General features: G+C 42.1%; 1 protein-coding gene across 1 annotated transcript in view; it reads left to right on the forward strand.

Annotated features, from left to right (window-relative positions):
* Positions 1-3002: 3002 nt before the first annotated feature.
* The window catches only part of ROS1 (ROS proto-oncogene 1, receptor tyrosine kinase), a gene marked incomplete at both ends in the record, with an annotated part of 118169 nt that continues 107757 nt past the window's right edge, over positions 3003-13414 (forward strand). The window contains one exon of the mRNA XM_080938115.1: positions 3003-3125. Within this exon, the coding sequence (XP_080794241.1) occupies positions 3003-3125 (123 nt within the window). The remainder of the gene's footprint in view (positions 3126-13414) is intronic.

Consider the following 13414-nt stretch of genomic DNA (forward strand, 5'->3'; position numbering starts at 1 on the left):
GATTACTTCATTCTCAATTTTAACAAATGTGTTAACATATTTATATAGACATCAAGTGACCAGGCCTCAAAGAGAGAAGAACGGGTGAATGAAGAATGGCTCTAAGATTCCATCTTACATCCATCAGAATGGCTAAAATAAGAAATTCAAGTGACAGCTGATGCTGGCAAAGGTGTGGGAGTGAAAATTTTTACAACCTCTCTGGAAATTAACTTGGTGGTTTCTTAGAAAATTAGGAATACTTCTACCTCAAGACCCAGCTCTGCCACTCCTGAGCATATACCCCAAATATGCTCCACCATGTGGTAACAAGGACAATTGCTCAATTATGTTCATAGCAGCTTAATTCATAATAGCCAGAAACTGGAAACTAACCAGATGTCTCCCAACTGAAGAATCGATAAAGAAAATATGGTCCATTTACACAACGAGATACTACTCAGCCATTAAAAACAAGGACAACATGAATTTTTCTGGAAAATGGAGGGAACATTAAAATATCATCCTGAGGTAACCCAGACCCCAAAGGACATGCATGGTATGTGCTCACTTATTAAGTAGATATTAGCCAGAAAGTACAGGATAACTACACTTTATTTTATAGACTCAAAGAAGCTAAACAAGAAGGAAGGCCCAAGGGAAGATGCTTAAATCTCACTCAGAAAGGGAAATAAAATAGACATTGGAGGTGGATGGAGGGAGGGAACTGGGAAGGAGAGGGGATGGGAATGGGAAGAGAGTATGGTGGTTGAGAGGTGTTTCAGGTGTAGGGAGAGCCAGGGAGAGGGCTGGGAGAGTGAATGGGAGTTGGTGGCAGGTGTGGGGCAGATCTCTAGGATGTGCCAGAGACCTGGGATGGAAGAGACTCCAGGAAATATGTGAAGGTGATGCTAGCTGAGACTCCTAGCAGTGAGGGAGATGGAACTTGATGCAGCCATCTCATGTAGCCAAGCAGGACTTCCAGTGAAGGAATAAGGACACCACCCACCCACAAAACCTTTAACCCCAACTTTACCCTCTCCACAAGTAGTGCAGGGACAAAGATGAAGCAGAGACTATGGAATGGCTGACCCAGGTTGAGACCCATCCTGTGGACAAAAGCCAACCCCTGACACTGTTACTGATGCTCTGCTTGCAGACAGGAGCCCAGCATAACTGTCCTCTGAGAGGCTCCACCCAGCAACCGACTGAAACAGATGCGGAGACCCACAGTGGAACCTCAAGTGGAGCTCGTGAAGTCTTGAGAAAGAGTGGGGGTTAGAAGTGACCAGCCCAACGGGTCAAGGACACCTCAAGACCAGGTTTGGAGGCATACTCTAAGACCAGCACAATCACTACCCTTTTCTAAAATTCAGGAATATTCCCTACCACGTCAACACAATGGTAGGTTGACATATTCACAAGGTAAGTCTCATGTATTATGAGTTTTACAGAAATATATGCCCAAACTACATTAGAAAAGCAAATAAATAGCTAAATAAATGTTTACACACACAGACCATGAATTCTTAACATACATGGTTTCAGGTACAATAATTTTAAGAACAGAAATTTGAGATATTCTTATATTTCTTATTTCTAGATAAACATTACTGTGAAGCTTTTGTTTGTTTTGGGACAAGCTTTGCTTAGCCCGGGGTAACCTCAAACTCATTATGGAGCTGAAGGTGACCGTGAACCTGGGATTGTCTTGTCTTTCCCTCCCAAATGTTAGGATTGGAGACATGTGCTATCACACCTATCCTGTAAATCAATGTTTTTTTTACTTAGTTTTTGAGTCTATAATAAATGCTCATGGTACAAAGTTCAACAAATTATGAATGAGGTGGTGGTGGTGGTGGTGTTGGTGAAGAAGGAGGAGGAGGGGGAGGAGGAGGAGGAGGAGGAGGAGGAGGCAGAGGAGGAGGAGGAGGAGGAGGCAGAGGAGAAATGACTCAGAGGTTAAGCATTCTGGCTGCTGTTCCAGAGGTTCTCAGTTCAATTCCCAGCAACCACAGGATGGCTCATAACCATCAGCTAATGAGGTCTGGTGCCCTCTTCTGGCAACGCAGGTGTGCATACAGGCAGAGGCAGAAGAAGTTCAAAGTTATCCTCAGCTGCATAGAGACTTGAAGGCTAACCCAGGCATAGAAAATTATGACTGTGGGGAGAGGGGTGGTGTAGAGAAACCAGAGTGGATCAATCCTGTAGCTTGCAGGGTTTTTTTTTTTCTTTTTTTTTTATCTTCACATGCACTTTGTTTGGGTGATAAATCCACAGAAATTCTGTACCGTATTTTCTTCCCAAGGTGCTACACTTCTATCTTAGTACTGTATGGTGCTTGGTTTCTGTCTCAATAGACCTGATAAGGCAGTGTTTTAGTTAATATGTAGTAAAATTCTGAGAGTTCTTTAACAAACTTCCTTGTCTTGAACTTGCCCTCAGAGAACACGTCTAGTAGTTTTTCAGCTTCTTTTGCTCTTTCAAAAATAAAAAGTGTTTGGTTTCAAAGCATCCCTATTTTCTTCTCTAACTCGTTGCTTACTAACGAGGCTTCCAGTTTTTAAAATAGTTATGAGATACGGTTTGCTAAGCATGCAGAGTCAAAACCCAATTTCCTGCATAGCTCGGCCAACCTGAAACAAGTACTGTCTGATCTAAGTGTTCTGCGTCAGGATTGTGTGGACTGGATCGCTGGAAAGCAGTCTTAAGTTCCTACTGCTTACTTCTGATGTGGAGAGCTCTTCCATGATCTAACCTTTAGCCAGGGAACAGCTTCCATTCTGGGAGCAAAGGGAAGTTAAACTAAAATAGCCTTGCTGTGATGTTCCCAGCTATCTAAGATCCAAAGGTCTAAACCGGCCTCAATATTCTTTTAAGAGAGAACGATATTCTAACATTGCAAAAGGAAACAGATAACCCACCAGCCACACTTGCTACTGAAGTATGAAGCCTAAAGGATTCTCAAAGCCAGGTGAAGATACGAGGACACCAGCTGTGTAGGAAGCCAGCCTTCCGGAGGGATGAAGAGCATCCGCTGCCTCAACCCGAAACCAGTGAACGTCGTGGTCCTTGGGTGCTTGTGGATTTCTGTGGCGCAGGGTATGGTTCTGAGCAGCTGCCTAACGTCCTGTGTAACTAACTTGGTAAGTTTCTCCGACTTTTGTCTTAGCAGAGATTAGAACACGAATCCCACTTGTAAGTGACAGGTTTGTTTTCTTTTCATGACAAAGTCGCAAAGAAAGCTCTTTATTGCCCCCCCCACCCCTCCCCGCCTGCCGAAGGTAGGAACAATAGATAGCTTCAAAATATAAGAAAGGATATCTGATTTAATTGTTATTAAGGTCTAGATTTTTGGTTAAATAGGAGGCCTTAAATAGAATCAGGTTTTACAAACTGTAAAACATTCTTAGTAATTTACTATAAAATATCAATATTTGTTTAAAATATAAAATAGGCTTTTGGTACACTTTAAACTTTCTATTTCCCAGTTAACAGTGACTATATTATGAATGGATTGCTGACTAGGAAGCAGGTGCAGAGGCTAGGTACAACATTTTGTGTCGAAAGACAGGATTATTTGTCTCTTTATTTCTTCCTATGAATTCATCAGGTTTGACTAATCAGTTTGACCTAAATATTTTTCTTTCTTTATGTTGTCCCTTTTGTGTGTATTAGATGGCATTGTCTCAATCGTGACTTAGGTGTGCTTCAAACAACCATTATGTGTCATTTAAGCTAACTTCTATATTTTATATTCATAAATTAACTTGAAAAACCAGAGGCTGTAGCCAGGAAGCTAAGCACGTTCCTTTCTAAGGATTAAATGACATGATAGGTTAGTTATGTCATTTTGTACATTATAAGGTGACAAAGTGTCTCACACTGTACTCATTCTTTTTAGAGCTCTCCAGCAGAGGAGAAAAGGGTGTCACATGCATGAGTTTTAGTTTAAGTAAAGCAGTAGATTGTTGCTCAGGCAAAATGTAGATAGTAGCAATTTAGAAAGAGTTTACCAAAGTCTTAGCCAAGATCTCCCTGCTGAGGATGCAGACAGGTCTGCTTTGATTTCTTGTAGTTATGCTACGAACAAATAAATAGAAGCAGGGAGATCAGGCCTTGTGAGGGAGGCTGAGAGGGGAGGGCCAGGAATGTCACGCCACCCTGGACTACAGGGGCTGTATGAGACTACGGTCTTCTGCCCTAAAAGAGACCTTTTAATTCACTGCCTGATAAGTCAATGAATATGTGGCAATATATGTATATATCTATACACATCATACTGCTTATATGATACAGAGGAATGAAGGAAGACTGTTAGCCCGTGACATTATTCTCAGACATACCTTGCTATGTGTGTTGTGTGTATTTATATACTTTTTGTTTGGAGACAGAGGTTCCCTTTGTAGTCAAAGTTGGCCTCCAATTCCTCATGTCCCAGCCTGCCTAGGATTAGAATTACAGTAGCGAGCCAATATGACTGGCTTATCATCATTATAATTTTACATACAATCATTTCATTTGCCCTTATATGGACTTCCCTTTATATCCTGAAATCCTTTGGAAATAAGCTCTTTAGCATATTTAGAGGGTTCTCTTAAGAGCATCTGCCACTGCAGGATGGACATTTCCTTACTCTTGAAGCTGGTCTTGATTATTTTTCAGAACTACAGTCTTCCCCTTGTTTCCCTTCTCCTTACTATTGTTCTGTGTGTGGGCTTCATGCCCTCAGGGTTTGGCAGCCCAAACAGACAGTCAGTTCCTTTGTTGAGCTGCCTTCCGTTCACCACCTACAGAGGAAGGCACAGCCCCTGAGGTGGCCATTACAAGAGACACAGTCTGTTGGTTTGACCAGTAACTGGAATAACTGTGTTCTGCGCTGAGCCACCCACTCAGGTTGGGAAGGGCAGCAGTAGGTGGATGGACAACTCAGAGAAGCCACTGTGAGGCCTGTGATACCCACCTTAGTATTCCCTGACACCCTGTTTTTTTTTTTTTTTTTTTTTTAAATATGGACATTTGCTCTGAAGAACTTCTTTGATGACAGAATTCTGATAGGTGACTGATACTAAGGCTGTTTCTGTTTGTTTGTTTGTTTAAGTGCGAAACACGTTCTTGAATAAAAGAATGTGAGGGTTAAGTCAAGCATGGTGATTCATACCTATAACCTCAACAGTCAGGAGACAGACACACAATCAGGACAGGTCTGAAGCCAGCCTGCGCCACAAGCTGGGCTCCAGAGTGAGACAGATGGTGGCCAACAACAAGCCAAACACGGAGACGGAATTTTAGGATTGCTACGGAAAGCACAGGCCTGAGTTCTGTGCTTGAGCAGAAGGGAGTTTGTGTTGACTGAGAGACTTTATGTGTGAGCTCAATATAGTAAAGGCCTTATGTTGGAATTCCAGATGCCTCGTGCTCCAGAACAAAAATAGTGAATCTTCTCAAAACTATTGATATTATGAGATGGTTTAGAAGATACAATCAATCAATCAACCAATCGATCAATTGATCAATCAATCAAACAACAACCCTCTGCCAAAGAGTCATAGTCCAATAAGTTATAGAAGTGCATTTTGCTGTAGGGTCTCAGGACACAGTAGAAAATTAAAGGCTCAGTTTGATCACAATATTCTCAGTTTTAGAAATGATTTGACAACCGCGGACCACGTTCAGGACTCAGCAGTGCAGGTTCTATTCAGTAGAGTCCCTGGAAATCCGTGTCACCCCCTCTCTGCAGCTGGAAACTCAACAAGGTTAACACAATGTGGCCAGAACCCTCATGGACATTGCAGTATGCTGACGTGTCAACGTTTTGATCATGAGACAGTTAAAAATTACTCATGTGTCATACTGTAGTTTCATAGTTTTGACAAATTAGATAGATACAGTTTAAAATTTACTAACCAGGAACCAACTAAAAAACTATTAGAAAACGTAAGCTTCAGGAAGCTGCTCTGTTTAAAAACACCATATGCAAATGTCAGTGCCTTTTTTTTTTTTTTTTTTTGTATGTCAACATCAAACATTACAAGACAACAAAAACAAGATAACTGGGTTAGGGAGCATGCAGGAGAGTCTCCTTAATGGTTAAGAGTGTGTACTGCCCATGCAGTGGCCTCAAGCCCTAACTTAGGCTTTAACCCAGCCTAAACCTGGGTTGGGGGGAGTCACAACTACCTGTAACTAACTCCAGCACCAGGGAAATCTGATTCCTCTAGCCCCTGAGCATCTGTACTTAGGGCACACTTGAATCTCCTCCCCCTCATAATTTACAATAATAATAAAAAAACAAATCTTAATAAGATAATGGATTAATTCTCAAATTCTGAGCAACATCTAGAAATTTGCATAGGTTCTTTCCATATGGAAATAGATTGGCTAGTAAAATGGAAAAATAAGCCAAAACTAAAACTATGTATATAAGGAGTAAGGATAAAGTTGACAATTCACTCTTTGTTGCTTCTTTCTATTATTTATTTATTTATTTATTTACTTATGTATGTGTGTATGTATGTATGTATTTATTTATTTATCTGTTTCCTTTACATTCAGATAGAAGCCCCTCCTTCTCCTCCCAGTCTCCCCTCCCAGAACCCTCCCTCCATCCCTCTCCTTTTCACCTCTGGGAAGGAGGAGGTCCCCCCCAGGGAACATCACTGCAGGACTTCCTTCCTAACTGAGGCCAGACAAGACAGCCCAATTAGGGAAACAGGATCCACAGGCAGGCAAAAGAGTTAGGGTAAGCCCCACTACAGTTGTTGGGAGACTTGCATGAAATCCAAGCTGCACATCTGCTACGTATGTGCTACATATCTGTGTGGGGGGCCGGCACTAGTTAGAGCCCTTGTGTGCTCTTTGGTTGGTGGTTTAGTCTCTGAGCCCCACATATCCAGGTTAGTTAACTCTGTAGCTCTTATTTTGGAATCCTTATCTCCCCTCCTCTGGGTTCCTCAATCCTTCCTCCAAGTCTTCCATATGACTTCCAGAGCTCTGTCTAATGTTTGGCTTTGGGTCTCTGCATCTGTTTTGGTCAGCTTCTGGATGGGGCCTCTCAGAGGACAGTTATACTAGGTTCCTGTATGTAATCTAGGCTGATAGATAAAAACATAGCCTGAGGTCTCAGGGTAGTTAAAGGAGGAAGACAGGCCAACAATGTGTCCAATTCAACACATTTCCCCCCAAAATTGGAAGCGGTTGCTAATGCACTTATTTATGTCTATCTCACACAAGGTACCAGGCCAGCAGGGACAAATGTAGCTGTCAGCAATGTCTTCACATGCAGCGTCATCGTGACAAGGCTTTGACCAGCAATGAGGCATCAAGATCTCACACCCTGGGCAGTCATGGTAGCAGTTGTTTCTTCCATCCACACATAGACCTCCATGGAGACATGGCTGACTGGCACAATTAACAAAGTTGAGTGCACAGTGGTGCACTGTCTCCAAGGAATTCAGGTGCACAGTCACAAAAGTAAGCCCCAAGAGCATTCTGACACATGGCACCATGTGGACACTTCGGGGATCCACAGTCATCAATTTCCAACTCACAGTTCATACCAGAGTGTGCTTGAGGACAAGCACAGGTATTTTGTATGTCATTGAGGCATACAACCTCATTCACACAGGGACCAGAAATCTGACAACTCATCCTATGTTGTTTTTATGACAAAATCTTTTAAGTAATTGTATATTTTTTTTTTTGAGAGAGAGAGAGAGAAAGAGAGAGAGAGAGAGAGAGAGAGAGAGAGAGAGAGAGAGAGAGAGAGAGAGAGAGAGAGACCTTACTTTGCAGATCAGGTTGTCCTTAAAGTGAGACATTCCCCTGCCTCTGCCTCCCAAGTTCTTGGATTATAAATGCATGATACAATGTCTAGCTTTATAGATAAAGATTCAAACTAACATAGCTTGACTTTTTTTCTTTTTGATATGGGGTATCATATAGGCTGGGTTTGGAACCCCTATGTAGGTGAATGACCTTGAGTACTCAGTCCTCCAGATGCCCTGTTAGGTTTCATGCACCTAAAAAAATATTCCTCCATTACCACCAGGTGCAAATGACTTCTTGGAGCTATAAAAAAACACGTTAAAAAATGAAGCAAACACACACACACACACACACACAGACACACACACACACTCCAGCTTATCTTTGTTGTGCTTTAGCTCAATGGCTGGGCTCTTCTAAGTTTCTCTCGGCTAGCCTGCCTTTTTATATTTTACTCCCAGCTCAACAGTTCTAACTCTACCCATAGTTCAGTTGCTCATTTACCTTCTCCCTGTTCAACCCCCCAATCTGCCTTCAGCTTAATCATGTTTCTAATATCCTGGTTGCTACCCCAGGCCCACTCAGAGAAGCAGCTGATGGCACCCTGCCTGAGATGTCACTTGGGTGACTGCTCTTTCTCCCTCCGAAGCATGGCACATACTCTCCCCCCACCCCCGTGCCTACTAGCCTGCCTGAAGGAAAACTGAAAGGTCCGATAACATCTCTCTTGATCCATCAAGAACCAGTTGATTAGACTTTGGTAGCTGGTTTCTGTCGAGAAAATTGCCCATTTCATTCAGATTTTCTCATTTTGTTGAGTAAAGGCTTTTGTAGTAGGATCTGATAATTTTTGAGTTTCCTCAGTTTCTGTTGTTATGTCCCCTTTTCATTTCTGATTTTGGTAATTTGAATACTGTCATTGTGCCCTTGTTCGTCTGGCTAAGGGTTTATCAATCTTCTTGATTTTCTCAAAGAACCAGCTCCCGGTTTTGTTGATTCTTTCTATAGTTCTTTTTGTTTCTACTTGACTGATTTCTACTCTGAGTTTGATTATTTCCTGCCATCTACTCCTCTTGGGTATATTTGCTTCTTCTTGTTTTAGAGCTTTCAAGTGTGCTGTCAAACTGTTAGAGTATACTTTCTCCAGTTAATTTTTGTAGGCACTCAGAGCTGTGAGATTTCCTCTTAGCACTGCTTTCTTTGTATCCCATAAATTTGGGTATGTTGTTCCTTCATTTTCATTAAATTCTAAAAAGCATCTAATTTCTTTCCTCTTCCTTCCTTCCTTCCTTCCTTCCTTCCTTCCTTCCTTCCTTCCTTCCTTCCTTCTCTCTCTCTCTCTTTCTTTCTTTCTTTCTTGACCAAGTTATCATTGAGTAGAGCATTGTTTAGCTTTCATGTGTATGTTTTTTGTTGAAGACCAGCCTTAGTCTATAGTGATCTTATAGGATACATGTGATTATTTCAGTCTTCTTGTATCTGTTAAGGCCTGTTTTGTGACAGATTATATGGTCAATTTTGGAGAAGGTACTGTGTGGTGCTGAGAAGAAGGTGTATTCTTTTGTTTTAGGATGAACTGTTCTATAGATGTCTGCTAAATCAATTTGGTTCATAACATCTGTTAGTTTCACTGTGTCTCTTTCAGTTTCTGCTTCCATGATCTGTCCATTGATGAAAGTGGGGTGTTGAAATCTCCCACTATTATTGTTTGTGGCATAATATATGCTTTGAGCTTTAGTAGAATTTCCCTTATGAATAGGGTGTTCTTGCATTGGGAGCATAGATGTCCAGGATTGAGAGTTCATCTTGATAGATTTTTCCTTTGATGAGCAACAAATGTCCTTCCTTATCCTTTTTTGATAACTTTTGGTTGAAAAATCTATTTTATTTGATATTAGAATGTCTACGTTAGCTTGTTTCCTGGGACCATTTCCTTGGAAAGTTTTTTTTCCCAGTCTTTACTCTGAAGTAGTGTCTGTCTTTGTCACTGAGATGTTTTCTGTGTTCAGGAAAACACTGGGTCCTGCTTATGTATCCAGTCTGTTAGTCTATGTCTTTTTATTGGAGAATTAAGTCTATTGATGTTAAGAGAAATTAAGAAAAGGTAATTGATTTTTCCTTTTTTTTTAGACATAGAATTATGTTTTTGTGGCTATATTCTTTGGGGTTTGTTGTAAGAAGATTACTTTCTTGCTTTTCTGAGGTTGTCGTTTCCCTCCTTGAGTTGGAGTTTTCCATCTAGTTTCTTTTTTTTTGTTTGTTTGTTTTTAGATTTATTTATTATATTGAAGTACTCTGCAGCTATCTTCAGACACACCAGAAGAGGGCATCGGATCTCATAATAGATGGGTGTGTCTGAAGAGCCATCACATGGTTACTGGGACGTCTGGAAGAGCAGTTAGTGCTTTTAAACACTGAGCCATCTCTACAGTTCCTCCATCTATTATCCCTTTTAGGGTTGGACTTGTGGACATTTTTTTGTGTTTTCTCTTTAAGCAATTCTACTTGTTCACCTGTGTTCTCCTGTATTTCCTTAAGGGAGTTATTCATGTGTTTCTCAAAACCCTCTATCATTATCATGAGGTATGATTTTTAAGTCCAAATCTTGTTTCTCTGGTGTGTTGGGATATCCACTACTTGCTGTGGTGAGAGAACTGGGTTCTGATGTTGCCAGGTTGTCTTGGTTTCTGTTGCTTAGGTCCTTGCACTCGCCTCTTGCCATCTTGTGATGCTAGTTGGTCTTGTTGTCTCTGACTGGACCTTGTCTCTTCTGTGGGTCTGTGAGCCTGTGGGCTTAGGAGTGAGAGTGCTCCTGGGCGACAAGATCTCTGTGTTCATGCTGTGGGTCACGATGGTAGTGGGACAGCCCTAGCTCTGGGCACAGATGGAGATTGGAAGGGTCCGGTTTCAGGCAGCACTTCGATTCCTGTGCCCTGTGAATGCCTGGTGGGTCTCTTTTTGGACAGTAAGTGGAGAGAAAGTGGGGTCTCACCTGTGGGCTTAGGAGTGAGAGCACTCCTGGGATATCAGCTCTCTGTAGGCAGGCTCTGGGTCCCAGTGGAACAGATGGAACAGTTCTTTAAAATTTAAATGTATGTGTTTGTATTTGGTAGTGCTGTGGTTGAACCTAGAGTCTTGCATCTGACAAGCTAGTGCTGTACCACTGAGCCACACACCAACCCTAGTTTTTAATTAATATATAAAAACATAAAAATGTATTATAGTAGTACATTATTTGCTTGAATTTTCTCAGAATGTTATGAGTTTAATCCTTTTCAATTCTTTTTTTCCTTTTTTGTGGATAAGTTATTCTTTTCTAATTATTTATTTTTATCTTATATGCGTTGGTGTTTTGCATGCATTTGTATCTGTCTGATATTCCTGGAGCTGGATTTACAGACAGCGATGAGTTGCCATGTTGGTGTTGGGAATTGAAATCAGGTCCTCTGGAAGAGCAGTCGGTGCTCTCTTAACTGTTGAGACATTTCTCCAACCCATAGTTGTTGTTGTTGTTGTTGTTGGTGATGGTGATGGTGGTGGTTTTGTGTGTGAGTGTGTGTGTTTTGATTCAGAGTTTCATTGTCTGGCTTGGAATTTGAATCAATATTCCTGACCTAGACATCTGAATGCTGGGAATGTAGATCTAAAGCACTATAAGTGGCTTAGGTATCAGGTATTATTCTTCTTATACTAAGTCAAGTATTTCTCTTAAGGAGCAAGTATATGTTTGAATGAGTTTACATGCAGAGCAGGCCACTCAGTTCCACTGGTGAGGGAGGAAGTTAAGAATTTGATTAGTTCCAGCTCAAATGGCAGAGTAGAGAAGGCTGTGCCAAGGAGTAGGTGTTGCAACAGTCACAAGGTTCTGTGATGTGGGACCAGGTTTGTATGTTGGAGGTGGATAACTGAAGCTTTTCAGGTAGAGATGAAGGCCTGAAGTTCTGAGAAAGGGGTGTTCACAAGGAACACAGCTTGCCTCCACCTTCAAAATCAGAAAGCAGGACATTACCAGACTTCTTTGGGCCTCATCTATCAAACAGGGTTAATAATAGAAGATGGTTGTTGAGGCATCTTATTGAGATGTCGCATAAAACAGCTAGCTCTAAGAGTGCCAGAAAGTAGAAATCATTCCATGAATGTGAGCTCCAATGATTATGAGGGGACAGTGAATGAATGGAGGTAGGGACATTGCTGACACAATTCCCTTCTTCAGAATACTGAAAGGCTCTTTGTCCAGGGCCACTTGTCTGCCGTTCTGTGCAGCTGGCCAACTTTTCTCTCGACCAGCGGTGACACCGGGAAGCAGGCTTGTGATCATCAGGAATCTCCTGCCTTGGTGTTTACACAGACACAAACTCAGCTCAGCGTCTTCTATTTTGCCTTTATGAGTTAACACGATTTTTGAAGGGATGGGAAAATATAAGTTACAAATCAGTTATCTTTCATCTGAACTTATAATGTTAGGATTTAATCATCCTGTAGGAATCCAAACTTCATTTTGAACAAGTTCAGGGAAGCAAAATGTTCTATTAAACATTTAGGAACTAGGTATGTTGGCCTGTGTTTATTATCCCAGCACTGTAGAGGTAGAGGCAGGAGATTAGGAGATTAAGATTAGGGAGGCTCATCCACTCCCCCTCTACCAGGGCCAGAGCCACCCTGCTGCCTAGGACAAGTTCAGGGCCTGCTCTCCTGATTGCCACATCCCCACCCCCCTTGGGGCTTCCCAGACTAGGGGCATTTCCGGCTTCTCTAATTTGAGCCACTGACATTGACACCAACCCTTGTTACTGCATAGTCACAGACTCAGACATGGCCCTCAGCAGCATCTCCGGCTGGGACCTCACCATGGCCCCAGGTGGCAGGGCTGGCCTCTCATAGCAGGCCACTCCTCTCCACCCTTAACTCTCCATTTCCATCTCTCTCCATGATGCTTAAGCTGATCATCTTCTCTTTCTCTCTCATCTGACCCACCACAGACTTGCACATTGTGGTGGCTGCCACTACAGGCTGGCCAAAGAGCTTCTGGGTGACAACCTCCATCTGAACTGTGTGGCTTGGGCAAGTGGGTATATTTTGCCCTGTGCCAAAGGCTGGAAAGCAGGTCTTGGGGGTGGGGTGGAACATGGTGGTCCGCAGGTCTCTGTCTTCCTTTCCCATGCTGCACTGTCTGGATATGACCTGATTTGATTTGATTTTTATAACTCCTAGGCATAAAACAGCTTTGGCCACCAAGACAGGCATCATACTGGGATAAACAAAGGACTACCATCTGCTTTGCCCTTGACTCTTACAGAAACACCGTCACCAACAAAGTGTCTCTGTGCCCATTGTCAGGGAAGGGGTGATGGTAGAATAGGGGGTATACTTTTAATACTTTGTTTTTGTATGTATTTATTGAACAGTAGTTACCCATCTGACACTGTTTCAAGTCTAGGAAGTTAACACTGAAATGTACAGAAAGGAGTGAGCTGTTAGCTCAGCTATGGTCTGTCCTCTGAGACAGCCCCCTGTGTTCAGAGGCCATACTGAATGCCTAACCCACACTTCATCCTTGGGACATTTTGTCATCACCTGTGACATGTTTATAAAACTGGAAGCCAAGGATGCTGGTATGCTCCTTGTTGTATTGATTACTTCTCTAATTCAATGGTTCATATCAATAAAC

Source organism: Micromys minutus (assembly GCF_963924665.1).
Source record: "Micromys minutus genome assembly, chromosome: 25".
NCBI lineage: Eukaryota > Metazoa > Chordata > Mammalia > Rodentia > Muridae > Micromys > Micromys minutus.